The sequence below is a fragment of the Thunnus maccoyii genome, chromosome 8 (genome assembly GCF_910596095.1).
Source record: "Thunnus maccoyii chromosome 8, fThuMac1.1, whole genome shotgun sequence".
NCBI classification, from domain to species: domain Eukaryota; kingdom Metazoa; phylum Chordata; class Actinopteri; order Scombriformes; family Scombridae; genus Thunnus; species Thunnus maccoyii.
The window spans coordinates 34494473-34522339 of record NC_056540.1 but is presented as its reverse complement, the minus strand read 5'-3'; the positions used below and the strand labels follow the sequence as shown (position 1 = coordinate 34522339).

General features: G+C 38.6%; 2 protein-coding genes and 1 long non-coding RNA gene across 3 annotated transcripts in view; 1 reads left to right on the top strand and 2 right to left on the bottom strand.

Moving 5' to 3' along the window:
• LOC121901528 (NLR family CARD domain-containing protein 3-like) overlaps positions 1-27867 on the top strand; it is a 481268-nt gene that overhangs the window by 235010 nt on the left and 218391 nt on the right. The window lies entirely within an intron of this gene.
• On the bottom strand, positions 538-27395 carry LOC121901562. Its single transcript, XR_006097306.1, has 3 exons — positions 27330-27395; positions 24982-25029; positions 538-574 (listed from the first exon to the last, which is right to left on the bottom strand). It is a non-coding gene; the product is annotated as an uncharacterized LOC121901562 (long non-coding RNA).
• LOC121901531 (NLR family CARD domain-containing protein 3-like) lies at positions 9572-19122 on the bottom strand. The gene is made up of 7 exons (XM_042418368.1): positions 18615-19122; positions 18229-18454; positions 16275-18072; positions 15982-16155; positions 13252-13425; positions 11599-11645; positions 9572-11444 (listed from the first exon to the last, which is right to left on the bottom strand). Exons 1-7 carry the CDS (start codon positions 18615-18617, stop codon positions 10885-10887), a joined length of 2982 nt encoding a protein of 993 aa, XP_042274302.1. The 5' UTR covers positions 18618-19122; the 3' UTR covers positions 9572-10884.

The window sequence follows — 27867 nt, the reverse complement described above, 5'->3', positions numbered from 1 at the left end:
TACAGCTTACCTCTGATCAGCAGATGGACGTCCTTCTTTAAAATGCATTAAATGTTGTTTTGACCAGTCGCTCTTAAAGGACAGACAGCTGGGTTCCGGTCCAGGAGAGTCTGGTCTCTGCTGCTGGATCCTGAAACAACAACAGCTCTGATAAATGTGCATGTTGGATAGAAATGAAAAGTCTGTTCAGTCTTTGCAGCTTTACATTCTGACCTTCCATCAGCAGGTTGTCCAGATTTAAAATGTATATCTTTATCCATGGACCAGTCACTCTTCATGGACACACAGCTGGGTCCAGGTCCAGGTCCAGGTTCAGGTCCAGGTCCAGGTCCAGGTCCAGGTCCAGGTCCAGCAGAGTCTGGTCTGTGCTGCTCCTTTGTTCTTCAACACAACACACACAGAGCTTTGAGTGTGAATAATGATGGTGGAGTGATGTGAGTGGAGAACAGTGATGGACAGTTAGATATCCTCATCTCACCTCTGAGCTTTGGTCTGGCTGTCATGTTCCCTTCGCCTTTTAGAGGGAGGGACTCCCTCCTCTCTGTCCTCACACTGATCCATAGCAGAGAAACACCTTCACACAAACACAACAACACATTATTTCTCATCATTCCTCTCAGTCACATGACAAACACACACAGCTCTGACTGGAGGAAAGCAGCTCATCCACTTCAATACTAAATACACTCATCTGACAGTTTCCATGTTGTTGGCACTTTGAGCTGCAGTGTCATATCTGACAAATCACTTTCACAAGGCTCACAATGGGCCTCATGCAAGAAGCACTCGAACCAACAGATTTGTTCTTAAGTGACATGTACGAGTGATTTAAGAGAATTTGTGGCTTCACCAATTTTCTGAGACTTCTCTCTGAGGTACGAATGAAATTGACGAGTTCAGAGCTGTCGTACGAGTCCTGAACAGACGGTCTGACTTTCTTCACAGTTTAAATATGATACAGAAACCAAGTGAAAATAAAATATAAAGGTTTATATATTACAGAGGTTTAGGAGAAGAGAATGAAAATGATTTTGCAGGAAGCTTTTGGATGGTTTGAAGACTAGAGGGAAACACTTCATGTTGCTTTTTCTTTGGCTTTCTTTGGGGATCAGATCACTTTTCACTTCTATTTGACAGACTTTGAAAAGCTCTTCAACATTTGAAATGTTCCTCTTTTTCCAAGTCTACTATATCCAGTCAGAGCATGCAGCGGCAGCTCGTCCAATAATCCAAAATCAATCATGTTACCTGGACAGATGCTGCTGAATTCACATCCACATCAGCTCACAGAGACTTTCTACATTCATCTGTAGAGGAAACACAGAGAGAACAAAAGAGTCTGATCTGATCTTTGATGTTCACAAGTTGGCGTGATTGTTCGTCATGTTCACATTGACCACATCTATTGACATTATATAAACTGCAGAAAGTCAAAAAAGTATTCCAGCGCACACCAGGATAGACGCTATTTTATTAGGGGATTACATTATAAAACAAATGGAGTGAACTACGCGTTTTGCACGTCGTTTCATCAGATTCGCTCTGTGCTTGATTGCTATCAGGTGTGTCTTTAAATAGTCAGGTGCTGATCAACAGAGGATCCAACTGGTTCACACACAGCATCTCATTTTCTAATACAAATGCACAAAAAAGTAAACAACAAGCAACAGTAACTAGGATTACACCTTACAAAATCAGATATAAATATACATTTCCATAAGACTCATATCCACAAGATAATGAGATGCAGTTAAGGTCAGAGTACAAAATGTACAATAAGGCTATCCCATCTCTAATATTACAGAGTACATCCATGCACACCTTAACATAAAATACCATATATCATAGAGTACAAAATACACAAACATATCAAAATAAATAGAGAAAAGTAGAAGGAAATATATATATTAGAGAAATATAAGTACTGTACAAAATATGTAATACATTTCATAATAAACGTTTAATCATAACACATCTCAAAAATAGGAGGAGGTGAATACTATTACAGACTAGATATACCTGTCTTAATGGGGGAGGGAAGCATTGTGCCAGGAGGGTTTTTAGTGGCTCAACTTTACCTACATACAAGGTCACCTATAGGCACCGAGAAATAATGTAGGTTAAACAAACAAGCACAAGTTACAGAAATGGACTCAAGTCTAATGCTTTAATACAAACTTTAAATGGTTCATATCTTCTTTATTTTTTGTGTTAACATCCCAACAGCAAATATTAATATTAACATAACTAAAGATAAATAAAATAATATAATGTTTCTTCTCTCATGTTTCAGTGTATTGAATCATATATAATGCTGGACACAATGAATGATGGTTAATCTGAATCATGAAACTCTGATCCAGTTTTGTAGTCTAATGTAGTACGATAAATGTAAAAAGTAGGTCAGTTAAAAGCCCTGCCCTCCTCAGTGGGGGGAAATACATTTACTCACGTACTGCACTTAAGTACAAGTTTAAGGTATTTGTACGTCACTTGAGTTTTCCCATTTTATGCCTTTTTATACTTGACTACATTTCAGAGGGAAATATTTTACTTTTCACTGCACTACATTTATTTGATAGCTACTTTGCAAATAGAACATTTTAATATTTACATACAAACATGTCATTATCTTATAGAATATTTGTTATTAATTATCAAACAATAAATAAAATCAGCTCCACCTCCACCAACTACAACAGTAAAATGCTCCTTACTCATCAATGTATCAGTAATAATAACCCATTAATATAATGTTCAATAATTTAACCTCACAGGAGGATTTTTCTGCATGAATACGGCTCACACAGACGCCATCTTTACCCGACAAGAACCAGAAAGTTTCCCAAGCTGACAAACTCCTCCAACAATCACACACTGTCTATGAAGAGACTCAAAGACCAAGAGAAATCAACCAGAGCTCCACTTACTGAACTTTTTCTCATGAACTTCATCAGTGTGCAGCTCTCTGAGCAGGTCTGAGCAGGAAACGAGCTTCAGTTCAAGTTCAACTTTCCTCAGGTGAAGTGATGCTGCTTCGTGTTTGTGTCTGTGTGTTTTTGTTTGTGCCACACCTTCATCTCTTCACTACCTCAGTATGCAGTCTGACTGGTTGAACTAGTCTCAGTCTGAGCTGTGTTCAGGATCAAGTGTTATTGTAACTCATCTTATCTCTACTTCAAATTAACTTCTCCATTGTGTCTCTATTTTCTCTTTAACTGTGAAGCATTGATCTGCTCTGATGTAGAAATCTGCCAAATAAACTTCACTTCACTTAATGACAGAGACAATAAATAATAAATGTTGGCGCCCTCTGAAAATTGTCTGCACATAATAACACACAAACTTTAAATGGTTCATATCTTCTTTATTTTTTGTGTTAACATCCCAAAAGCAAATATTAATATTAACATAACTTCAAGATAAATATCTTCTATGATGTTTCTTCTCTCATGTTTCAGTGTATTGAATCATATATAATGCTGGACACAATGAATGATGGTTAATCTGAATCATGAAACTCTGATCCAGTTTTGACACTGCACCTGTGGAGGCCTGCTATTGGCTGGTTCAGAGCTTGACACAGGGCATTGTGGGTATTGTAGTGTTTATTTCCAGCAGTGATTCACTGCGGTCACACTGAAGAATCACTTCTTTATACAAACATCCTCTGTCCCACTGATCACTCAAACGTTACAGTTTATATAATTTCTCACAGGTTTTATACAGACCAGCAGGGATGGAACAAGTACTAAAATATTTTACTCAATTAAAAGTAAATTTACTGTAAAAACGTAGTTAGAGAAACGTAAAAAGTATGTCAGTTAAAATGAACTCTGAGTAAATGTTAATGTTTTATTTTAAAACATGCTCAGACAAAATCTGATGAACATTCAGTTAAAATAATGACATTTCCAGTTTTCTGATTATTTCTACATGTATCTGGAGGCTTTGGTCTCCTCTGCACTGTCAGCTCTTTAAACAGCAGTGAACAAACTCAGACAGACAGTTTTAATCAGTGAGTGAAGCTGTACAGTCACCAACACAAAGCACAGTCACAATGGATGTTAAATCATCAAAACAGACATTCTCTGTTCTTTACTGTTTTTGTCATAAAAGTTTTTAACAGTATGAATTACTCATCTTGTGTTTGACTGTAACCCGACTCTTTCCTACAGTCTGTATTCTCACATCATGTATGATGTTTCTCCTAAATGAACATATTGTAACTGATCAAACTGATTAAAACCAAGAGAATAAGCTGCTCTCCTCAGTGTTTTCAGTGGAAACAGACTGTGCAGCAGTGATATGATACTGACAGTATCTCGTCTCATCACTGAGTGTGTTTCCTCATTCTTACAGACAGTCAGCTGAGCCCTGCCCTCCTCAGTGGGGGGAAGTACATTTACTCACGTACTGCACTTAAGTACAAGTTTAAGGTACTTGTACTTCACTTGAGTTTTCCCATTTTATGCCTTTTTATACTTCACTACATTTCTGAGGGAAATATTTTACTTTTCACTGCACTGCATTTATTTAACAGCTGCAGTTAGTAGTTACTTTGCAAATTGAACATTTTAATATTTACATACAAACATGTCATTATCTTATAGAATATTTGTTATTAATTATCAAACAATAAATAAAATCAGCTCCACCTCCACCAACTACAACAGTAAAATGCTCCTTACTCATCAATGTATCAGTAATAATAACCCATTAATATAATGTTCAATAATTTAACCTCACAGGAGGATTTTTCTGCATGAGTACGACTCACACAGACGCCATCTTTACCCGACAAGAACCAGAAAGTTTCCCAAGCTGACAAACTCCTCCAACAATCACACACTGTCTATGAAGAGACTCAAAGACAAAGAGAAATCAACCAGAGCTCCACTTACTGAACTTTTTCTCATGAACTTCATCAGTGTGCAGCTCTCTGAGCAGGTCTGAGCAGGAAACGAGCTTCAGTTCAAGTTCAACTTTCCTCAGGTGAAGTGATGCTGCTTCGTGTTTGTGTTTGTGTGTGTGTTTGTGTGTGTTTGTGCCACACCGTCATCTCTTCACTACCTCAGTATGCAGTCTGACTGGTTGAACTAGTCTCAGTCTGAGCTGCGTTCAGGATCAAGTCTTATTGTAATTCACCTCATCTGTATTTCAGCTTTTACTTCTCTATTGTGTCTCTATTTTCTCTTTAACTGTGAAGCATTGATCTGCTCTGATCTAGAAATCTGCCAAATAAACTTCACTTCACTTAATGACAGAGACAATAAATAATAAATGTTGGCGCCCTCTGAAAATTGTCTGCACATCATAACACACAAACTTTAAATGGTTCATATCTTCTTTATTTTTTGTGTTAACATCCCAAAAGCAAATATTAATATTAACATAACTTCAAGATAAATATCTTCTACAATATTTCTTCTCTCATGTTTCAGTGTATTGAATCATATATAATGCTGGACACAATGAATGATGGTTAATCTGAATCATGAAACTCTGATCCAGTTTTGTAGTCTAATGTAGTACGATAAATGTAAAAAGTAGGTCAGTTAAAATGAACTCTGAGTAAATGTAAATGTTTTACTTTAAAACATGCTCAGACAAAATCTGATGAACATTCAGTTAAAATAATGACATTTCCAGTTTTCTGATTATTTCTACATGTATCTGGAGGCTTTGGTCTCTTCTGCACTGTCAGCTCTTTAAACAGCAGTGAACAAACTCAGACAGACAGTTTTAATCAGTGAGTGAAGCTGTACAGTCACCAACACAAAGCACAGTCACAATGGATGTTATATCATCAAAACAGACATTCTCGGTTCTTTACTGTTTTTGTCATAAAAGTTTTTAACAGTATGAATTACTCTTCTTGTGTTTGACTGTAACCCGACTCTTTCCTACAGTCTGTATTCTCACATTATGTATGATGTTTCTCCTAAATGAACATGTTGTAACTGATCAAACTGATTAAAACCAAGAGAATAAGCTGCTCTCCTCAGTGTTTTCAGTGGAAAACAGACTGTGCAGCAGTGATATGATACTGACAGTATCTCATCTCATCACTGAGTGTGTTTCCTCATTCTTACAGACAGTCAGCTGAGCCCTGCCCTCCTCAGTGGGGGGAAGTAGATTTACTCAAGTACTGCACTTAAGTACAAGTTTAAGGTACTTGTACTTCACTTGAGTTTTCCCATTTTATGCCTTTTTATACTTGACTACATTTCAGAGGGAAATATTTTACTTTTCACTGCACTACTATTTATTTAACAGCTGCAGTTAGTAGTTACTTTGCAAATAGAACATTTTAATATTTACATACAAACATGTCATTATCTTATAGAATATTTGTTATTAATTGTCAAACAATAAATAAAATCAGCTCCACCTCCACCAACTACAACAGTAAAATACTCCTTACTCATCAATGTATCAGTAATAATAACCCATTAATATAATGTTCAATAGTTTAACCTCACAGGAGGATTTTTCTGCATGAATACGGCTCACACAGACGCCATCTTTACCCGACAACAACCAGAAAGTTTCCCAAGCTGACAAACTCCTCCAACAATCACACACTGTCTATGAAGAGACTCAAAGACCAAGAGAAATCAACCAGAGCTCTACTTACTGAACTTTTTCTCATGAACTTCATCAGTGTGCAGCTCTCTGAGCAGGTCTGAGCAGGAAACGAGCTTCAGTTCAAGTTCAACTTTCCTCAGGTGAAGTGATGCTGCTTCGTGTTTGTGTCTGTGTGTTTTTGTTTGTGCCACACCTTCATCTCTTCACTACCTCAGTATGCAGTCTGACTGGTTGAACTAGTCTCAGTCTGAGCTGCGTTCAGGATCAAGTGTTATTGTAACTCACCTCATCTGTATTTCAGCTTTTACTTTTCTATTGTGTCTCTATTTTCTTTTTTACTGTGAAGCACTGATCTGCTCTGAACTAGAAAGGCGCTGATAAACTTCACTTCACTTCACACTAGTGCAGAAAAAACAGCAGCCAGGTGAGCTACAGAGGCCTGCAGAGGACATTCATGTTCCCTCTGATTCTCCTGTGACCTCAACACAAGTTCTGCTTCAGTGTTTTATTTCATGATCACGACAGATCTTCTGTTATTTCAGCATAACAAGCTCATCAGGTATTTCATGTCCATGAGACAGTTTACAGAGTTCAACTGTTGGACTTTAGTCTGAATGTTTTCCATCACTCTGACACTGAATTATTAATACTCAGTTTCAGAAAAAAAGGCCAAAAATGTACATTTTGTCTTTAATGTAAATGTTTTTTAACAAAAATATAATATTTAAATGTTGGAATTGAAGACTCACACACATAGTTATTTAAAAAGTAGCATCAATGGAGAAAAAGCAGCGTCTGCACAGTGACTCCATGTTTTCATCCCAGTCGGATCTTTGTCAGTAAGTCGGTATAAAGAGTAACAGCTGTGTGAGTCACAGTGATGAACACTGAACTTTGACCCCGAAGACGTTGACCTCCACAACACCAGGTAACAGAATTCATAGAGGTGATGATGATCATTTGACTGTAGAGCAGAAAAGTTCATATTGTGCATCTCTGACCTGACAGAGTTCTGTAACGCTGCTCTGATGCCAGAAAACAGTTTGTGTCTCTCACATATCAGCCTCACATTCACAGAGCGAAGCGTCTTTTCTCTAAAAGAAAACAGAAACACTCTGCCATGTTTGAAGAACCAGACGGTCGTATGAAAGTATCTCCAGAATCATCAAAGACTCTTTGAAACATCTGGATGAAAATATATTCTGCTGGTTCCACCATTAAAAAGGTTTTGAACATTTTTCCAGGTTGTGACTGTTTCCTGTTCAGGTCGACGCCAACAGTCACAACTTGGAAAATATATTTTAATATGATCCTTCATAGAATAATGTACAACATATAGATACTGAATATACACAAACCATCATCAAACCAGTCTGTCCACTGTTAGATTCATACTGGGACCAGTTAGACTGTGTTATGGGAGGACTGGTGGACACACCTTCTACTTTTCCTCCACATGTCAGAGAGAAACACTCAACTGTTTCATGATTCACTACATTTTATTTCTCAGAGCTTCAGTATGTTGTTGAATGCAGGACTTTTACTTGTAAAGGAGTATTTGATGGTAGTTTTACTACCTTTACTAAAGTAAAGGATGCGTTTTATTTCTTCCACCTCTGAACATATAAACTGTGTGAAACTGAAGTGTTGGAGGAACAGAAACATGAGCGTCTGCTGCCACCTGCTGTTCACTCACAGCATCACATCCTGTCAGAGGAGGAGCTGTTTGCTTCACTCACACTTTAAAACATGAAAACAGGAACATTTAGGCTTTAAAAAGAAGAGAAGATGTTTGAAATAATCAGATCCAGTGGTGTCACTGAGCCTCAGCAGCTCTCTGTGGATCAATAAACTCCACCAGTGTTCAAATACAGAGACAGTGTTGCTGTGAAGAGAATCACTTATTAAACATATTTATACTTACAATACAATGACAACAAAGTCTTTTAATTCACCATCAGAAACCCAACTCTCTTTACAGCGTGTCACCATTAAAACCATTAAAACCAGTTTGTTCTTCCACTCTCACATCAGCAGTTTGACTGAACCACATCATCTATCTTATGTGATGCACATTTACAAAGTTTACACAGTATATCAGATATGTTGTAAAGTTCCTTTGATGTATTTTTAGACTTTGATTATGTATCTCACAGTGTGTCTGTAGAACATGAATCCAATCGATCAATCTGATCAATAAACACCATCAGAACTCATCATTTTTGAGTCGCTCTGACAAAAACCCAAAAAAGTTTTACAGTCGATGTAAAAAATCAAAACGGACTTTAACTGAGGTCAGTTGTGTCGTCACAGACTGTCTGAACTTTAAAGATCCTCCGCACATGTTTTAAGAATATAAAAATACTCTGCTTGGAATAATAATGTGTGTCTGATGTCAGTTTTCCATGAAAAAAGATTAATTTATTAGTTAAAAATTCTTCAAATGACATCTCATCCTTCATTAAACATCCAGAATGTGTAAATATTTAAATATGTTTAGTTTGCAGAGTGAACTGCTTCACTGTAAAGTCCATTCTCAGTGTTTGTGCTCTGGAGGCTTCAAGTTTCCACATCACACTTGTGTAAGTCGCATACTGGACCACGATTGGCTCCGAACTGGTTGTGATGTGACTATATTTTATACATTTTATTAAACACGAAGGACTAAATGTTTCTAAATGTCCTCCACACTGCCAGGAATTAATCATGGTGGAGAAATACAAAATCAATTTATAAGTTATTTAAATAGGAATGTAAAAGAATTAAATAGAAACACTGTAGATAGAAATAAGACAAAACTGAATAAAAAGAAGGAAAAATTGCAGTGTGGTGAAAGATATGATATGAATGAAGAGTCCCAAACTGAAGTGAATAAAACCTCCTGAGAGGTCTGAGACCAGCTGAGAAAATGAGCAGCTGTAACTTATATGTGTGGGAACTTGAGTGCTGAGGTTCACATAGTTTTTAGCTTTGAATCCACTGACATTTACACATTTTATTCAGACATCATCATCATTTACAAATACACATTCACAAACATCTTCATGGATGTACAAAGAGCCAAAAGGCTTTGAATGATTTCTGAACATCATTTCACAAACTCCTGAACAGTGCAGGATGGTGCTGTAGTTTGTCACTCTGACCACCAGAGGGCGCTAATATTCATCAGCATTTATCATCGTATCTCTGTCAGTATGAACCAAAGGAATAAACAGTGACACCTGCTGGCTTTAATCACACATGACAGCTGAGTGCTGATGATGCACAACTTATTTAGAAACAGTCAATGAACAACAGCTGTCAGACTGAATGTGAGCTAAACACATTAAACTGACACTTTAAACAGTCCTGAAACTGTCAAATACCTTCAATCTACTATATGAAATTAGATATGAATTAACATGCACACACACAAAAATAAATGGAGAAAACTAACATCAGCTACTGATCATCATGAACTTTATTCTCTACACAGGAACTAAATAAATACTCCAGAGAAAAACTAAATACTTCCTGTATGTCAGAAACACACAACAGCTCCTGGACTTCTCATCTCTAATGCTGTGTTCACATCATATGCGATGGATGGTAGAGGCGGGAAAGATTCCCATGTTTACAACTTGCCAGTGTTCATGTCACACAACAAATCAAGACGGCTGCATGATTACAAAGTTGGTGGAATGAGGCTCAAAAATACTGTTATTGACAATAATCCAGCATATCCAGTAAATATCAGAGCTTTCAGCTTTTCCACTTCATAATTACCACTTGGATGTTGACCTGAATTCTATTTACAAGTCAGAATCTCATAATTAGCATCATTCCATTCCATTCATATGATATGAACGCAGCATAGAAGCAGCCACACTCCAGCTGCTGAGCCTCAGCCTTCACCATTAGAGGTGTTCATTTAACCAGCCAATAGGAGGCCTGTTGTTCTGACCATCATTTGTCATGTGATCTCTAAATAAGTGAAGGAATCAGGTAACACAGTTACTATGAAACTACTAGAAGAACTACAACTAAACATTGTGAAGATCCCATTCCCATTATCCCATTACAGTTCAAGCCTTTCTAATACACTAACAACAGAAAACAACAACAACTGGACTCAGTTTATCATTTGATTCATTTTACAAACAAACTGTCAATCATGTGGAAACCATGTTTACATTTACAAGCAGTGAGAGATCATGTTGGTACTAAATACCATCAGCTGTGTGTGATCCTGTACAGACTGAACTAACTGGTCAGCAGTGAGAAAGTTTCTCTAACAGGAGGAGACTCTTCCTCCTACAGACCACACAGAGACACTGAGGAACCAGACCAGAACCCAAACCCAGCATACAGAGGCTGAGTGAATGTGGTGTTGAAGGTGTGGAGGTGGATCAGTGTGTCAGAGGAGACTCTGTAGAAGGACAGAGTGCCAGCAGGACAGTCCACATATACTGCTACTCTGTTAGAGACAGAGGAGGAGGAAGAGGAGGAGGAGGAGGAGGAGGAGGAGGAGGAGATGGATGTTTCTCTCTTATTGTGACGGACAGAGTAACCACCATCATAGCAGATCAGACACCAGGACTGATCATTTCTTCCAAACACACAGTCTTCACTGTTTCCTTTCCTTCTGATTCCTCTGTAAGTCACTGATATATTAACTCTTCCTCTCCACTTGACCTCCCAGTAACAGCGACCAGTCAGATCATTTCTGCACAGCAGCTGTTTCCAGTGATCAAATCTGTCTGGATGATCAGGATATGACTGATTCTCCTTCACACGTTTCACCTTCCTGTTGTTGTCAGACAGTTTGAGTTCTCTGTTTGCTGTGTTTGGATCCAGTGTGAGTTGACAGAAATCTGATGGAGAGAGCGAGACACAATACAGCTGCAGTTATTGATCTATCATCTGTTTGATGATGACATCATCTTCATCCTCAGTAGGATGTGAATGAGTGATGTCACAGTTTGAAGTTTGCTTTGTTTTGATGAATGAAATGAAAAACACACTTACACTTCCTCAGACCTGGTGTCAACCATCGGACTCCAGCAGGCTGCAGCCTGAAAGGAGGAGGGGGGTCAGAGCAGCACGTTCTCTTTCAGCATGCAAACATGGACATGATATTACTGCTGCTCCATTATGGCAAAAACCATAATCACGATTATTTAACACGATTACTCGTTGACTTTGGAAACATCGTGCATCTATTTAAAAAAACAACTTGTCTTTTTAACCGTGGATTTCCTTATATATATATATATATATATATATATATATATATATACACACATATACATATATATATATATATATAGTAGAGGCTGGTCCATAGAGGCAGAGGAGGTTGCTCCTCCTCTATTTTTTGAGAGGCAAGAAGGAGATCAAAATATAAAAAAGAATATTTGATTTAAATAAACCATTACCAAATCTCAGCATTATTTATAAAATATGTTTATTCTCTTCTTTGGAAAGAATCCATCATTGTAATTCTGGTTAAAATGCTTCAACAGTGACACCTGCAGGGCAGGAGGAGAAAGAGTAGTCTGTGTGAAGTGGCGGTGGGGGGCAGAGGGGAAGAGTGGGGGGGGGGTGGTGGGCAGAGGAGGACGGGCTCATGCTGTCCTCCTCAGGGTGGGATCTCTTACATCAATTTAATGTACTTAATTTTTCTTCATGCTATTCTGTGATTAGCCAAGACACATAAAATGATGCTCCGAGGGAGGACGTCTTCCCTAACCAATCAACAACCTCTCTTAACAAGTGAGGAACTGTTAAGAGAAGAAGATCAGTAACATATAGATAAATTGATAGAGTATTATATTAGAAAATAAATTATAATGCAAATTGTGAACTATATTTTTAAACACATCAGTAAAACATCTTATTTAGGCCCCTTCAACAACAAAATTTCCTTTTTTCAGATTTAGAGGTTACCTTTCACTTCTTCTATTGAGCAGTAGATAGCTGCTTCCGCAGCCCTGAAGGACTCTTTATACATCCATGGAAGGACTGTTAAGGACTATTGTTAAGCTAAACAAGAGAATAGATCTGGACTGTGCAGCGCAGCAGCAGTGGAGGAGTTCCTGAGTGAGAAATTAGACCGGATATAGACATAGGAATCCTACTTTTTTAAAAGTCTTTAGTTTAAGAAAATACATAGGAAACACAAGTGAAACATGTGATATGTCTGTTTTTGATGAGAACATAAATCCCTTGTCACAATAGAACAATACTATAAATTTGAATTTCACTTTGTGGGTAAAATGACACATTCTGAACCACTCCATGGCTAAAATGAACACTTCTTTGTTTAGAAACAATATGTATATGCTAAATGTCTTTAAAGAAGCATCCTTTTTACAACTCAGGGTTTTTTGTTTTTGAAAGCAAATTGTTTTATTGGTATATAAAATTGCCCCCCACCCCTCTGATTTCATTGGGCGGAGGACAATGATATGATAAATATATATTGGTACCTACTGTACTGGTACATCGTTAGTACAAAAGATTACACCTAACTACGGAGTAATTGCACTGTATGTTGTGGGCTGTAATCTAAAGCATTTCCCTCTTTCTTTTCAGACTCAGCAGTTTGTATTCTGAACAGATGACAAGACTGTTTAAACTGATTCACACTAACAAACCTGTCCACCTCTCTGTCCATACCTGAGAGTGTTCAGTCTCCAGTGTGGATTCTCCAGTCCAGCAGACAGCAGCTTCTCTCCTGAGGCTCCTGGATGATTGTAGCTCAGGTCAAGCTCTGTCAGATGGGAGGGGTTGGAGCTCAGAGCTGAGGCCAGAGAAGCACAGCCTTCCTCTGTGATTAGACATCCTGACAGACTGCAGACAGAAAATGACACACGTCACATGATCTGATATCATATGTTTATTACTGTCATCACTGATGTGTTTCTGTGATCTTTAGAGTTAAACTTAACACTTTCAGTCACTACTTCTCGATTCAAATGGCTAACTACTGTAACACTTTTATTGTGAAGTTGTTCCAGCTTCCTGTAACCTTAGTCAACATGATGTTAGGGACTGCTACCTTGTCACTGCATAAAAATAGGTTTAAATAAAAGAATAGTAAAAGAAGAAACAACCACAGTGGGCTGACTAGATGAAGAGCTGCAGGTGACAGATGCTCACAGTTGAATACAGAACAATCCCAACTAATATGGCATATAAGGACTGAATGTTGTGGAAAAACAGTAAGGAAACATTTCTGACTCCATTCAGTTTCAAGAATCATCCAGAGTTTTAAGTTTGTTTGAAACAAAACACAAATTAATTGATGGTTAACCACAGCTGGGATGCACTGTCATATCACCATGGTGAGTAAAAATCACTATCATTCCATCACAGATAATGTTCTGAAATTAAAAGAAACCTAAACTGTTAAAAATCTGTTCACTGAATAACTGTCTCTATGTGTTTTACTTTGGGTCAGTTACATAGTTCTTCATTCAGTTTTTGGATGTTAAAACTCCCCTCTGGTATTTCAGGTTCCAACAGCAGAGACAGAACAAAACTAATAAAAATATATAAATAGAAAGTTATTCACAAACTCTAAACACATAATTGGTCTGAAAATAACTTGGATAGAGAAAAGCCCAGGTTTTTATCTCCTCATATAAATTACAGTTTAAATGGTGATCAGTTGAACAGTTAAATCCTGACCTGAGAGTTTCCAGAGTACAGTGTGGACTCTCCAGTCCGACAGACAGTAGCTTCACTCCTGAATCCTGAAAGTTGTTGTTACTCAAGTCAAGCTCTCTCAGACAAGAGGACTGGGAGCTGAGAAATGAGGACAGAGCTGCACAGCTTCTCTCTGAGAGGTTACAGTCAGTCAGTCTGAAGAGACAATAATAAACAAGAAGACAAATAACATTTGTGTTGAAATAGGTCTAAACTCTGATGATATGTAATCTCTTCCAAGAACTGGCTATGATCTTTGGTGATCTGTTTTAAACCAGCCAGAGATGTGACAGTTAATAATCAATTAATCGGGATAAAAAGTAATTCAGTAACATAAATCACATGGTATCAAAACATGACAAGCTTCTTCATGTTAATCAAAGATGTTATGTTTGTGTTGGACAGTACATGAAGCTGAAGTAGAGAAACATATGTTAGATTTTCTACACAGTAATATTTAAAATCTTGATGAAGAGGAGATTCAGAAATACTGACATGAGAGACGTTGAATAAACTGTATGGTATTTATAGTTATCAGTTGAGACAAACATGATCTGACCTGAGAGTTTCCAGTGTACAGTGTGGACTCTCCAGTCTGGCAGACAGTAGCTTCACCCCTGAATCCTGAAAGTTGTTATTACTCAAGTCAAGCTCTCTCAGATGGGAGGGGTTGGAGCTCAGAGCTGAAGCCACAGAAGCACAGCCTTCCTCTGTGATAAGACATCCTGACAGCCTGCAGACACACAAAACAACACATGTCACATGGTCTGATATCAATGCAGGACTGGAAGGTGTTGTTTTTATTTCTGTCATCACCAATGTGTTTCTGTGATCTTTAGAGTCAAACGTAATCACTCCATACACTGCTTCTCAATTCAAATGGCCAACCACTGCAAAGCTTTTATTGTGAGGCAATTTCACCTTCCTGTAACCTTATTCAACATGTTAGCGACTGCTAACTCTTCACAGCTAAAAATGGGTCTAAATAAAAGAATAGTAAAAGAAGAAGCAGCCACAGTGAGATGATTAGATGAAGGGCTGCAGGTGACAGAGTCTGACTACAGTTTGTATAAACATCAAACCTCCAACACGTCACACAGGTAAATGATTCTATCTCAGATGCTCACAGTGAAATACAGAACATGAATCCCAATTAATGTGGCATATAATTACTGAACTTTGTGGAAATAAAAGTAAACACTAACAGTAAGGAAATATTTCTGACTCCTTCACTCACACTCACTGACTCTATTTCACACAGTTTCAGTAATCATTCAGTGTTTTAAGGTTGTTTGAAACAAAAGAATTGAATGGTGGTTAACCACAAAACAGCTAGGGTCAACTGTCATATCACCATTGTGAGTAAAAATCATCCCAGCACAGATACCTATCTGAGATTACAAGAAACTAAAACTATTGCTAAAAATTGTTCACTGAATAACTGCATGTGTACTTTGGGCCAGTTACATAGTTCTTCATTCAGTTTTTGAATCTTAAAACTCCTCTTTAGTATTTCAGGTTCCAACAGCAGAGACAGAACAAAACTAATAAAATTATGTTAATAGAAAGTTATTCACAGGCTCTAAACACACAACTGGTCTGAAAATAATTTGAGTAGAGAAAATGCCCAGGTGTTTATCTGCTCATATAAATTACAGTTTAAATGGTGATCAGTTGAACAGATTGTTAAATCCTGACCTGAGAGTTTCCAGTGCACACTGTGGACTCTCCAGTCCGGCAGACAGTAGCTTCACTCCTGAATCCTGAAAGTTGTTGTTACTCAAGTCAAGCTCTCTCAGACTACAGGACTGGGAGCTGAGAACTGAGGACAGAGCTGCACAGCCTCTCTCTGAGAGGTTACAGTCAGTCAGTCTGAAGAATACAATTGGAAAAAATATTTAATGAAACATTTATTTTTCTCCCCTATTGAAAAAATCTCTTTGAATATCTTTTCAATAAATCAATCAATAAATAACTGTCTGTGTACTTACAGAGCTTTGTTGGAGGCTTTCACCACTGGCAGCAGCCTGAGAAGAGCCTCTTCTGACACAGAGTATTTCTTCAGGTCAAACACATCCAGATCTTTTTCTGATGACAGCAAAATGAAGACCAGAGCTGACCACTGAGTAGGAGACAGTTTATCAGTGGAGAGACTTCCGGATCTCAGGTACTGTTGGATCTGCTCCACTAGAGAACGATCATTCAGTTCATTCAGACAGTGGAACAGATTGATGCTTCTCTCTGTAGACAGATTCTCACTGATCTTCATCTTGATGTACTCGACTGTTTCCTGATTGGTCAGTGAGCTACTTCCTGTCTTTTTCAGCAGATCTCGGAGAAGAGTCTGATTGTTCTGAAGTGAAAGACCCAGGAGGAAGCGGAGGAACAAGTCCAGGTGTCCATTTGGACTCTGTAAGGCCTTGTCCACAGCACTCTGGTAGAAAGACGTTGATTTGCCTCCAAACACTTCAGACCACCAGGATGTTGTTTGGTCTTCTGCCAGCAGATTGACTCCAGACTTGATGAATGTCAGATGGACATGAAGAGCAGCCAGAAACTCCTGAACGCTCAGATGCATGAAGCAGAATACCTTGTCCTGGTACAGCCCTCTCTCCTCTTTAAAGATTTCTGTGAACACTCCTGAGTACACTGAGGCTGCTCTGATATTGATGCCACACTCTGTCAGGTCTGATTCATAGAAGATCAGGTTGCCTTTCTGCAGCTGCTCAAAAGCCAGTTTTCCCAGAGACTCAATCATCTTCCTGCTTTCTGGACTCCAGTGTGGATCTGTCTCAGCTCCTCCATCATACTTGACCTTCTTCAGTTTTGACTGAACCACCAGGAAGTGGATGTACATCTCAGTCAGGGACTTGGGCAGCTCTCCTCCCTCTCTGCTTTTCAACACATCTTCCAGAACTGTAGCAGCGATCCAGCAGAAGACTGGGATGTGGCACATGATGTGGAGGCTTCGTGATGTCTTGATGTGGGAGATGATGGTGCTGGCCTGCTTCTTGTCTCTGAATCTTTTCCTGAAGTACTCCTCCTTCTGTGGGTCAGTGAACCCTCTGACCTCTGTCACCATGTCAACACACTCAGGAGGGATCTGATTGGCTGCTGCAGGTCGTGTGGTTATCCAGAGGCGAGCAGAGGGAAGCAGTTTCCCACTGATGAGGTTTGTCAGCAGCACATCCACTGAGGTGGACTCTTTAACATCAGTCAGGATCTCATTGTTGTAGAAGTCCAGAGGAAGTCGACACTCATCCAGGCCGTCAAAGATGAACACAACCTGGAACTCTTCAAACCTGCAGATTTCTGCTTCTTTGGTTTCAGTAAAGAAGTGATGAACAAGTTCCACCAAGCTGTACTTTTTCTCTTTCAGTATATTCAGCTCTCTGAAAGTGAATGGAAATGTGAAGTGTATGTCCTGGTTGGCTTTGTCTTCAGCCCAGTCCAGAGTGAACTTCTGTGTTAAGACTGTTTTCCCAATGCCAGCCACTCCCTTTGTCATCAGTGTTCTGATTGGTTCATCTCTTCCAGGTAACGCTTTAAAGATGTCTTCTTGTCTGATTGTTGTTTCTGGTCTGTCTGGTTTCCTGGATGCTGTTTCAATCTGTCTGACCTCATGTTCATCATTGACCACTGCAGTCCCTCCCTCTGTGATGTAGAGCTCTGTGTAGATCTGATTCAAAAGGGTTGGGTTTCCTGCTTTAGCAATCCCCTCAAACACACACCGGAACTTCCTCTTCAGGTTAGACTTGAGTTTACGTTGACACCTGCCAGCATGAGTCCCTGAATGAACACACATGAAAAAGGATCAATAAATGAAGTATAAATTAAATATTTAAACATTTAATTAAACATCAAACATATTTTTCTCAATCTCTTGAGACATCAGTAAATGTCTAATTTGTCCAGCATGTTAAATCTTTATAGAAATCCTCTTACTGCTCTGCAGACAGTCAGCCAGCTCCTCCTGCTTCATTCTCCTCAGGAAGTGCAGTGTGATCTTCAGAAATGCCTCTCTGCTCCTCCTCTGCTTTTCCTCCTCACCATCCAACACCTCTTCATCCTCCCTCTGACTCTCTAAGCATTCTGGGTAATCTGAACCCAGAACCTTCTGCATCTTCTTCAGCTCGTTCTTCACAAAAGTGACGATGATCTCCTCGAGCAGCTGGAACAGAATACTATATGAATGACACAATCAAACTAAAATCATGAAGCAAACATCAGAACCATGTTGGACTGACTGACAATCCACTGGTCTACAAAGTTCAGCATGGAGATGATTGTGAACAGCATAGAGGTAAAGTAGTTGTTGTACATGTACAGACCATAAATATGGAGTCCAGGTATGTTTGATGCTGCTGGGCAGACTGACCACTGGGAACCTCTGAGCTCTCCTGGTCCACTCTGTGGAGGAATCATGAAGAATGAGCTCACATTATGTCTGTCCACTCAGAGACAAACACAAGCTAAAGGTCCATCAAGTGATATTTGGATGTGAACAGAGAATCAGATGACTCCCTGTAGTGGTAAAGCTTTACTAGTCCTGCTGATCCCACTGAGAATCAACAGCTCAGTCTGTTTGTAGCTTTCAGCTCAGTGTGTTGCTTCATTAGTCAGTTTGGTTTAGTCCCAACAGCTCTGAACAACCCTCCACACAGCTCTCCCTCCCTCACTGTACACTGCTGAAGTGACCTGGAGCAAGGCAGCTAGAACCTCCAGCTGATCAGTGTCTGCTTGTATCAGTCTGGTCTGTCCTACTTATATGATGAATAATTATGGTTATTAGTGGTTATTATAACTGTGACTCTCCACAACATCCTTTTTGCTTAACACTTCTTTATCACTACAATTGGTCTGATTCTTTTGGAGTAATGTGCCCCCACTGGGCCTCCTTTATGGTGGAAGTTATTGTGGACCTTCTGCACTAAGCACTCACACTTCTGTCAAAGGAGCCGGAGTCATTTCAGGCTTCTGTCAGGAATCCTGTTTCCACCATGAGTCTGGTCGTTGAACACCGGCCCCTTCACCGTAAATCATGTCCAAAGATTGGATAAACTTTGTATTCTAATTTTCTCTTTCTGACTGAAGGCAATGTCAAAGAAGGTGCCAGAGTGTTGCTGGATACTTCATTTTCCTTTAAACTTATGAGAAATACTTTTTGGTTTTTTTGCTTTTTGTTTGGTTCCTCGTGTAAGTCTGCATATACAGGACGACTTGAAGGAGCCAGATTGTGCTTGCTGCTTGTGTTCCACGTACCTATGTGCTGATCTGTTGTCTCTGACATCTTGCTGCTTGCCTGTGAGTTTTTCTTGTGTGTGGTCTGGGCAGGTTGTAGAACTGAATTGACCTTCTGGGATAAATAAAGTCATCTGAATCTAAGTTAGATTTTGACATCACTGGTTCTGTTCTTTAAGTGTTGCCCAATTTATCTCGGGCTAGTAAATCCTGTGCATTATGCTTTAGATGGAGCCCCCGGGGGATGAGTGTATTGGGTCAGAAAGTGTCAAAGACATGTATATTTCCAGATATTCCACTCTGCTGCTTTGAGCCCGGAAATCTCATCTGGTTGCTCAGTGTAATGACTTTACTGGATAATTTTATTGTCTCTCAGGGTTTTTTAAATCCTAGGTATGATTCTTTTAATTCTAGGAGTGTTCTGAACAAATCATCATACATGAAATGTAAACAGACATTTCATTGTATTGTTGTTATTGCTCTCAGGTAATATACAACCCCATCCAGATCATGGCAGTGGTACAGCCGTTTATAATACTCCTGATTTTAAATGTGGGTTGGATTGGGCTTAATCCACATGAATGTACAAAGTTCGGTAGCTAAATTAGACTTTGTTTGTATGTGGGCTTTGACATCTGATGCTGATGTCATTGTTATTTCTGAATCTTGGTTAAGTAATAGTTTGAGACTAAGACATTTCCATAGATGGTTAAAATATTTACAGAACAGATTGACCTATTAGGGGTGGGGGAGACACAATTTTCTTAAAAATTACTTTGGTGAGCAAACAGTTTGAATTTTTAGTTCTAGATCTGGAGGTCTCTGATTATAGGCCACCCTCTGCTAACAATGAGGCACTTCAATCCCTTATGAAACTTGGATCTGGCTCATCTTTTTTAACCAATTAATGTTAAACTCTCCCATTACAATAATCTCATTAAAAGATCTCTTTTAATGAGATTATTGTAATGGGAGAGTTTAACATTAAACACACATTATGTAATTTCAGCCGCTAGGTGTCTCTCAATCAAAACATTAACAAAAGACGGAGTGTGATAACATTGTGAAGTAGTGTGGGATCATGGGAGGTGTGGTCTTGGTTTTTTTTTAAAAACAGTTTCTCTGGGATAGGATTACTTCAGTGTTCATCGTTGAGGATGTTTTTAGCAGGAGCCAAATGCAGAGGTCTCCTCCTCTCCAGAACAAACAGACCATGTGATTAAAACAGGTAAAAACACTGAATAAAGCAGTTTCACGTTAAAAATCAGTGTTTCTCTGATGCTGTCCAGTGAGCACAGGATGTCCGGCAGGGGCTGTTAGCTGAGCTGCTGTTAACGTTTGCTCAACTTGTTTCTCTGATAACTTAAGATCCAGATGTTCAATGATGAAAATCCTTCTTCTGGTTAAAAGATATACTTAAAAACAACCAAGATCTAAAAAGTTTATCATAAAAATGTGGCTTAAAACTGAATAAAAGTCCATTTATGACAGTTTCTGGTGGGCAACCACAACGCAGACGTATTATCTTGTATGTGTGTAAGTTACTCTTTGGTAGACACCATTGTGGCAGACAACCACAACACCGACACATGCATCTTGTGCACATATACTCTTTGGTAGAGGAAGTATGATGCCATTGACAGGCGACCGTAACGGTCCAATTTCTCTGGGTTTGAAAATTGTTGGAAACATTTTGGATAGCGTAAGTACACAACTGAACAAAATATACATCATAGGTCTAGTTGTTTTTAGAAATTTTAATGCGAAATAGTTACATATTATAGTTTTAACTGGTTACAACCTGTGTCTGATGACTTAAAATCTTATTTTAATAATAAATCTTTTTCTGATGATTGATTCACCAACTAGGCCCCATTTAAAAAACTCTTCTTCAGTTGATTTAATTTGAACTAATTCTCACCATAAACATTCATCTGTTTCCATTTTTGCAAACAATATTATTAATCGTTGTGTAATTGCAACTGTGCATTATACAAAAAAATTTGAGAACAAAACCACATATTATTGGTAAGAGAGACTTAAAACTCTTTTTTGTTGAAGGGTTTTTCCATAATCTCGCCTCCTCTAACTGGGGCAGAATTGAGCTCAAACCAGATGTGGAAATGGCTGATAAATTCTTTTCTGATGGTCTGAGCAGGATTATTGACAAGCTCCCTTTAGAAAGTTCAGAGATGAAGGCAGAAATTATACCTGATTTTCATCTGAGCTATCTGCCTTGCTTTATGAGTGTAATCTGGCCTGAGCAAAGACCAGAAGGTCTCGTTTAGAGTCAGACTAGTGTTATACGAGTGGCGTAGTCTCTTTAAGAAATAGCCCAGTGCACAGGAAGTGCGCATGACGCATGTGTGTGGTCGAGCGAGAGCGAGGGAGCGAGCGTGTGTGCGGTGAGAGAGAGTTAAGTTAGCAGTTAGCTGTGACAGTAATAGTACAGTGTATGTACAGTTTGAGCTGTTCTGACAGAGAATAAATGCTGCAACTCCTCAAAATTGAAGCTGAGTTCCCGTTTCTTGCTTGCTACCTGTTGATAAAGTGGAGGGAGTTAACCCCGAAGTTAGCGGTGACTTCGGCCCTGGAGTAGTAAACAAAGTCTCCCCTGTGCTTCCTGACCACGGTCTGGACGCTGAAGCAGGAAAGGTTAACACTAGCTAGTTTTTAGACATCTGTGCAATCAATGCCCAATTACAAAAAGCATTTTGGGGATGGAGGATCACTTAAAAACAAACATTTTAATATGAGTTGCAGCTTACTTCTTTACAGGAGAAGATTGTCGTCCCTTAAATTCAAAGTAGCGACCCATAGAGTGATCACTGAGCTTTAACAGCAGCATGAAGAGCTTTATCAGCAGTGTGAAGAGCTTCAAAGTTTATCTCCTGAAAGCTCTTCACACTGAATGATTTCTGATCTCTTTTCATCTGTCTGATATTTAAAGAAAGTCATCATCTGTCACATTAGCACTAATCCTGCTCTGTTCTTCATCATCCTTCTAGGAGAACAGGAACATTGTGAGGACATCATCTCTCTGATCTGACCATTCTGACCGACAATCACTTTGATGGAATCACACCGAATATTTAATATGTTAAATTCTAAGTTGTGTTCATGTCTAAAAGTGCATTAATCATAGTAATGACTAAATTATAAAACATTTATTTCAACTCAAGACTCTGCTGCCACACTGACTTCAAACATGATGCCGACTGAAACAGAACTGAGTTTGTTAAGACATTTGTCATGAATTCTGCTGTTGTAAAATACACTGAGTGAACTTCAACTGGACCTGATCGAGTTCAATCAGCCAACATGTGAGAAGACTGACATGAGTTGTCTGTAAATCCTCACTGTGGACATTAAAGAGTATGTAGAGTTTATACTTAAAGTCTGAATCAACCAGATAACAGTGTGGTCAGTCTGCTGGGTGTTTCACATTAACTGAACTCTGTCTGCTCAGCAGCTAACGTTGATCTATTGAAATCCCACAGCCAATCACAGCTGAGTAACATACAGCTTCAGCTTGTTTCAGCTTTCCATCAAAACATTTATGTCCTTTAACAGGTTGGACAACAGTCCACCGAAGTATAAATAAAGTTTTATTAAAGAAGTATAAATGGAGTTTCTCTTCCAATAAGACTTTGTTGTTGGAAATTGTTCTTTAAAATATTTAGTAACGTTACTCACATTATAAACTAATCTGATGTGGACTTACTCTTTCTTTGGAGAATGTTGCTTTTTAAAGAATATTGGTTCAAACATAGAGCGGTCACTCTTCATGGACACACAGCTGGGTCCAGATCCAGGTTCCAGTGAAACTGGTCTCTGATGGATCCTGTTAGACAGAGAGACAACCACCACAGAGAGAAATTCACTGTTTAGTATTCAGCCACAGTAGCTGTTGGATAAACTAGCAGCCATCAGCAAGGAAAGGATCAACACAGCAGCATGAAGAGCTTTATCAACAGTGTGAAGAGCTTCAAACTTTGTCTTCTGAAGCTCTTCACACTGAATGATTTCTGATCTCTTTTCATCTGTCTGATATTTAAAGAAAGTCATCATCTGTCACATTAGCACTGATCCTGCTCTGTTCTTCATCATCCTTCTAGGAGAACAGGAACATTGTGAGGACATCATCTCTCTGATCTGACACACTCTGACTGACAATCACTTTGATGGAATCACACCGAATATTTAATATGTTAAATTCTAAGTTGTGTTCATGTCTAAAAGTGCATTAATCATAGTAATGACTAAATTATAAAACATTTATTTCAACTCAAGACTCTGCTGCCACACTGACTTCAAACATGATGCCGACTGAAACAGAACTGAGTTTGTTAAGACATTTGTCATGAATTCTGCTGTTGTAAAATACACTGAGTGAACTTCAACTGGACCTGATCGAGTTCAATCAGCCAACATGTGAGAAGACTGACATGAGTTGTCTGTAAATCCTCACTGTGGACATTAAAGAGTATGTAGAGTTTATACTTAAAGTCTGAATCAACCAGATAACAGTGTGGTCAGTCTGCTGGGTGTTTCACATTAACTGAACTCTGTCTGCTCAGCAGCTAACGTTGATCTATTGAAATCCCACAGCCAATCACAGCTGAGTAACATACAGCTTCAGCTTGTTTCAGCTTTCCATCAAAACATTTATGTCCTTTAACAGGTTGGACAACAGTCCACCGAAGTATAAATAAAGTTTTATTAAAGAAGTATAAATGGAGTTTCTCTTCCAATAAGACTTTGTTGTCGGAAATTGTTCTTTAAAATATTTAGTAACATTACTGACATTATAAACTAATCTGATGTGGACTTACTCTTTCTTTGGAGAATGTTGCTTTTTAAAAAATATTGGTTCAAACATAGAGCGGTCACTCTTCATGGACACACAGCTGGGTCCAGGTCCAGGTCCACGTCCATGTCCAGATCCAGGTCCAGGTCCAGCAGAGTCTGGTCTGTGCTGCTTCTTTGTTCTTCAACACAACACACACAGAGCTCTGAGTGTGAATAATGATGGTGGAGTGATGTGAGTGGAGAACAGTGATGGACAGTTAGAGATCCTCATCTCACCTCTGAGCTTTGGTCTGGCTGTCATGTTCCCTTCGCCTTTTAGAGGGAGGGACTCCCTCCTCTCTGTCATCACTCTGATCCATAGCAGAGAAACACCTTCACACAAACACAACAACAAGCTCATTCATTACAACAAGCTGCACATCACACCAGCACTGCAGTTACAACGGCGTCATTCTTGATTCAACCACCAGATGGCAGCAAAGTAAGACATTATTCTTCATTTCCACTGAGGTTTAATGTTTAATGTTTTACTTTCAGAGGGTTCCAGCTCTCTATTGGCTTTTCATTTACCACTATAGAGCACATTTAATGGAGATGAGCTGCTGGTGGAGTCAGCTGTGTGGCAGAAGAAATAAAAATACTCACCAGGTGAATTCAGATCCACATCCAGTCACAGAGTCTTTGTAGCTTCACCTGCAGAGGAAACACAGAGAGAGAAACTGCTGCTGATTCTCCTTCATCAGTCCTTCATCATCAGTCTGAGGACTCTGGTTTTCTATGGAGTCATTTGTACTTCTTGCTGTTTTAATTAGAGATTGTACTGAATCACACTTTTAACTTATTTACTTTAAATTTACACTTTTACACATTGTAAGGATTGAAGGACAGACGTTTCCATGATTAATGGTTAAATTTATGGAACATTGAACATTGATGTTGCACATTACCAGCATCATCTACAGTAAAGATTAAAACAGGCAGAATAAGAGAGTACAAACTGTCTGACTCAATAATGTGACATTGATTTTATATTGATATATTATAAAGATACTGAATGAAAGTTTGGCGCAACATAAACTTTAGTTTCTATTGCTGCAGCTCTTAGCTTGGTTAAAATACTGAATATCATCAATGAAAAGATGTTTTCAACAGTTTGTCTGTGATATAGTTTAGAAAGATTTCAGAATATATTATATTATGACTTTTTATTAGCTATTAATCACTAACCATACCACCTGTGAAACAAAGTCTCCCTCACTACCAGCATGATACTGGTTATTAAAACATGCACCAGTTTAAAGGTGACTGAATGGGGCGACCCTTCATACTGACACTAAACTTCTCTGACAATGAATAAAATGTTTTACACAAACAAACTCAAGACTGTTTGAAACTGTTTGAGTTCATTTTATGTCAAACTGTCAAAACATAATCACATGACTGTGTTTAAGTGCAGTTAGTGACGTGTTGAAAGCTGATAAAATGTGTATCTGTCAGGTTGGTGAGCTGTTGTTGACTTGCAAGCTAGTGACAGTGTTCCTAATATAACTGCAGCACATTTTACTGTTTGATGAACAATAAATTCATTGCAGAACATCTATTAAAACATGGTTTACTTTTACTGGTCAACATTAAACACAACTAAACAGCATATTATTAATAATCTATTTCATTCATTTATGAAAAGCAGCAGCATCATACATTGAGCCTTTAACACTCAGTGTCAGCTGTGTATTTATTTGAGTCTAATTTATTATTATTGATGCACATATTACATGTTATATGCAGGTAATTTTTCAGAGTAACAACAGACAGTGAAAGGTTGACTGTTGGAATTAGTGTTAAAATAGTGCAGACGTGGAACAATGTGTGGCACAGGGGTAACATTCATTAAGACCTGCATTATTGTCTCTGATGCTGTGAAATACACCCAGTGATGGAGGAAACTCAACTGCAGTCAAATACAACAGTTGTTGAAACAAGTAGATTGAAGGTCATTTGTTGGGTTTGTGATGTCACTATTCTTCAGCCAGCACATGGTCTCAGTTGGGTGTTGTGTGTTAGCAGTGACCCACGCTGACACAGTTCTATAGCAGCTAGTTTAACTGACATGCTAACATCCAGCATTTCATTCAAACTGATCAGAGCAAACACTGACAGGCATCTTTTATTCTCCCTCTAAATGTTCTTGTTGCTGCATCATCTGTAGATTCTCTTTCCATCATAGATGCTTTCCAAGCTAGCAGCATACGAGCTGTCTGAGGCTAATGAGCTGCTAATAAAACCCTCTCAGTCATTTTTTACTGTTGGGTTAACTGTTATGTATTTTGTTCTTTTTCATTTTAATCTTGTGGTATCTGTCTACTATATTAACTACTGACCAACACCTTTGTTCTCACTCTTGTTTACTGTATCTCAGCCACAGCTGTTCTATGAAGTCAGAGGAAAGGAGCTACATCACACATCTATCAGCGTCACAGAGTCTGAAAGCTCCGGACAGATTTAACCCCTTCCTCCACCACTGGCACACCCACTCTGTATGTTGTATATTAAGATATTTTTACCTGTTTTTACTTCTATGTTTGTACTTTTTATGGACTGTAACTCTATTTTTACTCAGCATGTGACCCACATGTGTTCTCTGTGTTTCTTCTTCTTGTAAACAACAAATAAAGTTATTTGAACTTGAAGCTGTCACTAATACAGACAGAGCAGGTTGTTGTTTTTCTCCATAAAGAAGACAAATGTTGGAAGTTATTGATCTGTGAATACTGACTCAGTACTGTCAGCTGTTATTGGACACTTTGAACAGTGACACTAAAATGGAGGAAAACTTCCACCGTGTTGATTTGTGTTGACTGTTAGTAGAGTTCTGAACTACAGATTTCTGCTGTTTTTACTGGAACTAAACTAACAAGATGAACAAAGAGTCATTCAAGAGTCAAACAGTGAAAACTGTCACAATACAAACAGAATAAAGTTACAATAAATACCTTTAGACGGAGAAAAGGAGCTGCGACACGATGAGAACAGAAAGAGGAAGTAAACTTCAACAGGAAATAACCAGAGAGAGAGGATGAAAACTCCCAAAGGAAAAAAAGAAGGAAATACCAGAGAGAAAGAGAGAGAGAGAGAGAGAGAGAGAGAGAGAGAGAGAGAGAGAGAGGATGTGGCGTCTCTGGTGGTACAAACACAGACTGCAGGATGTCAGTTTCACCAACAGATCAAAAGCTGTTTTTTTAAGTTTTTACATCATTAAATATCAACAGTTAATTTAGTGCTGATGTTTTTAAATGTTCCATCATGTGAGTTCTGAGTAGTTTGCTGTTATTTCCTTATTTTAAAACATTTTAACTCATTTACAGTTTATGAAAATTACTTTTTCTGTGAAAGTGAGCAAACGTCAATTTTCTTCAGAAAGTGTCTGAACCTTCAAACAGCACGAAGAAGAAATGAGGACAGAAGAAGAAAATGTGTGAAAGTCAGGTTGGTCCTCAGTAAACTTAAAACTCATCTTTGTGCCTTAACCTT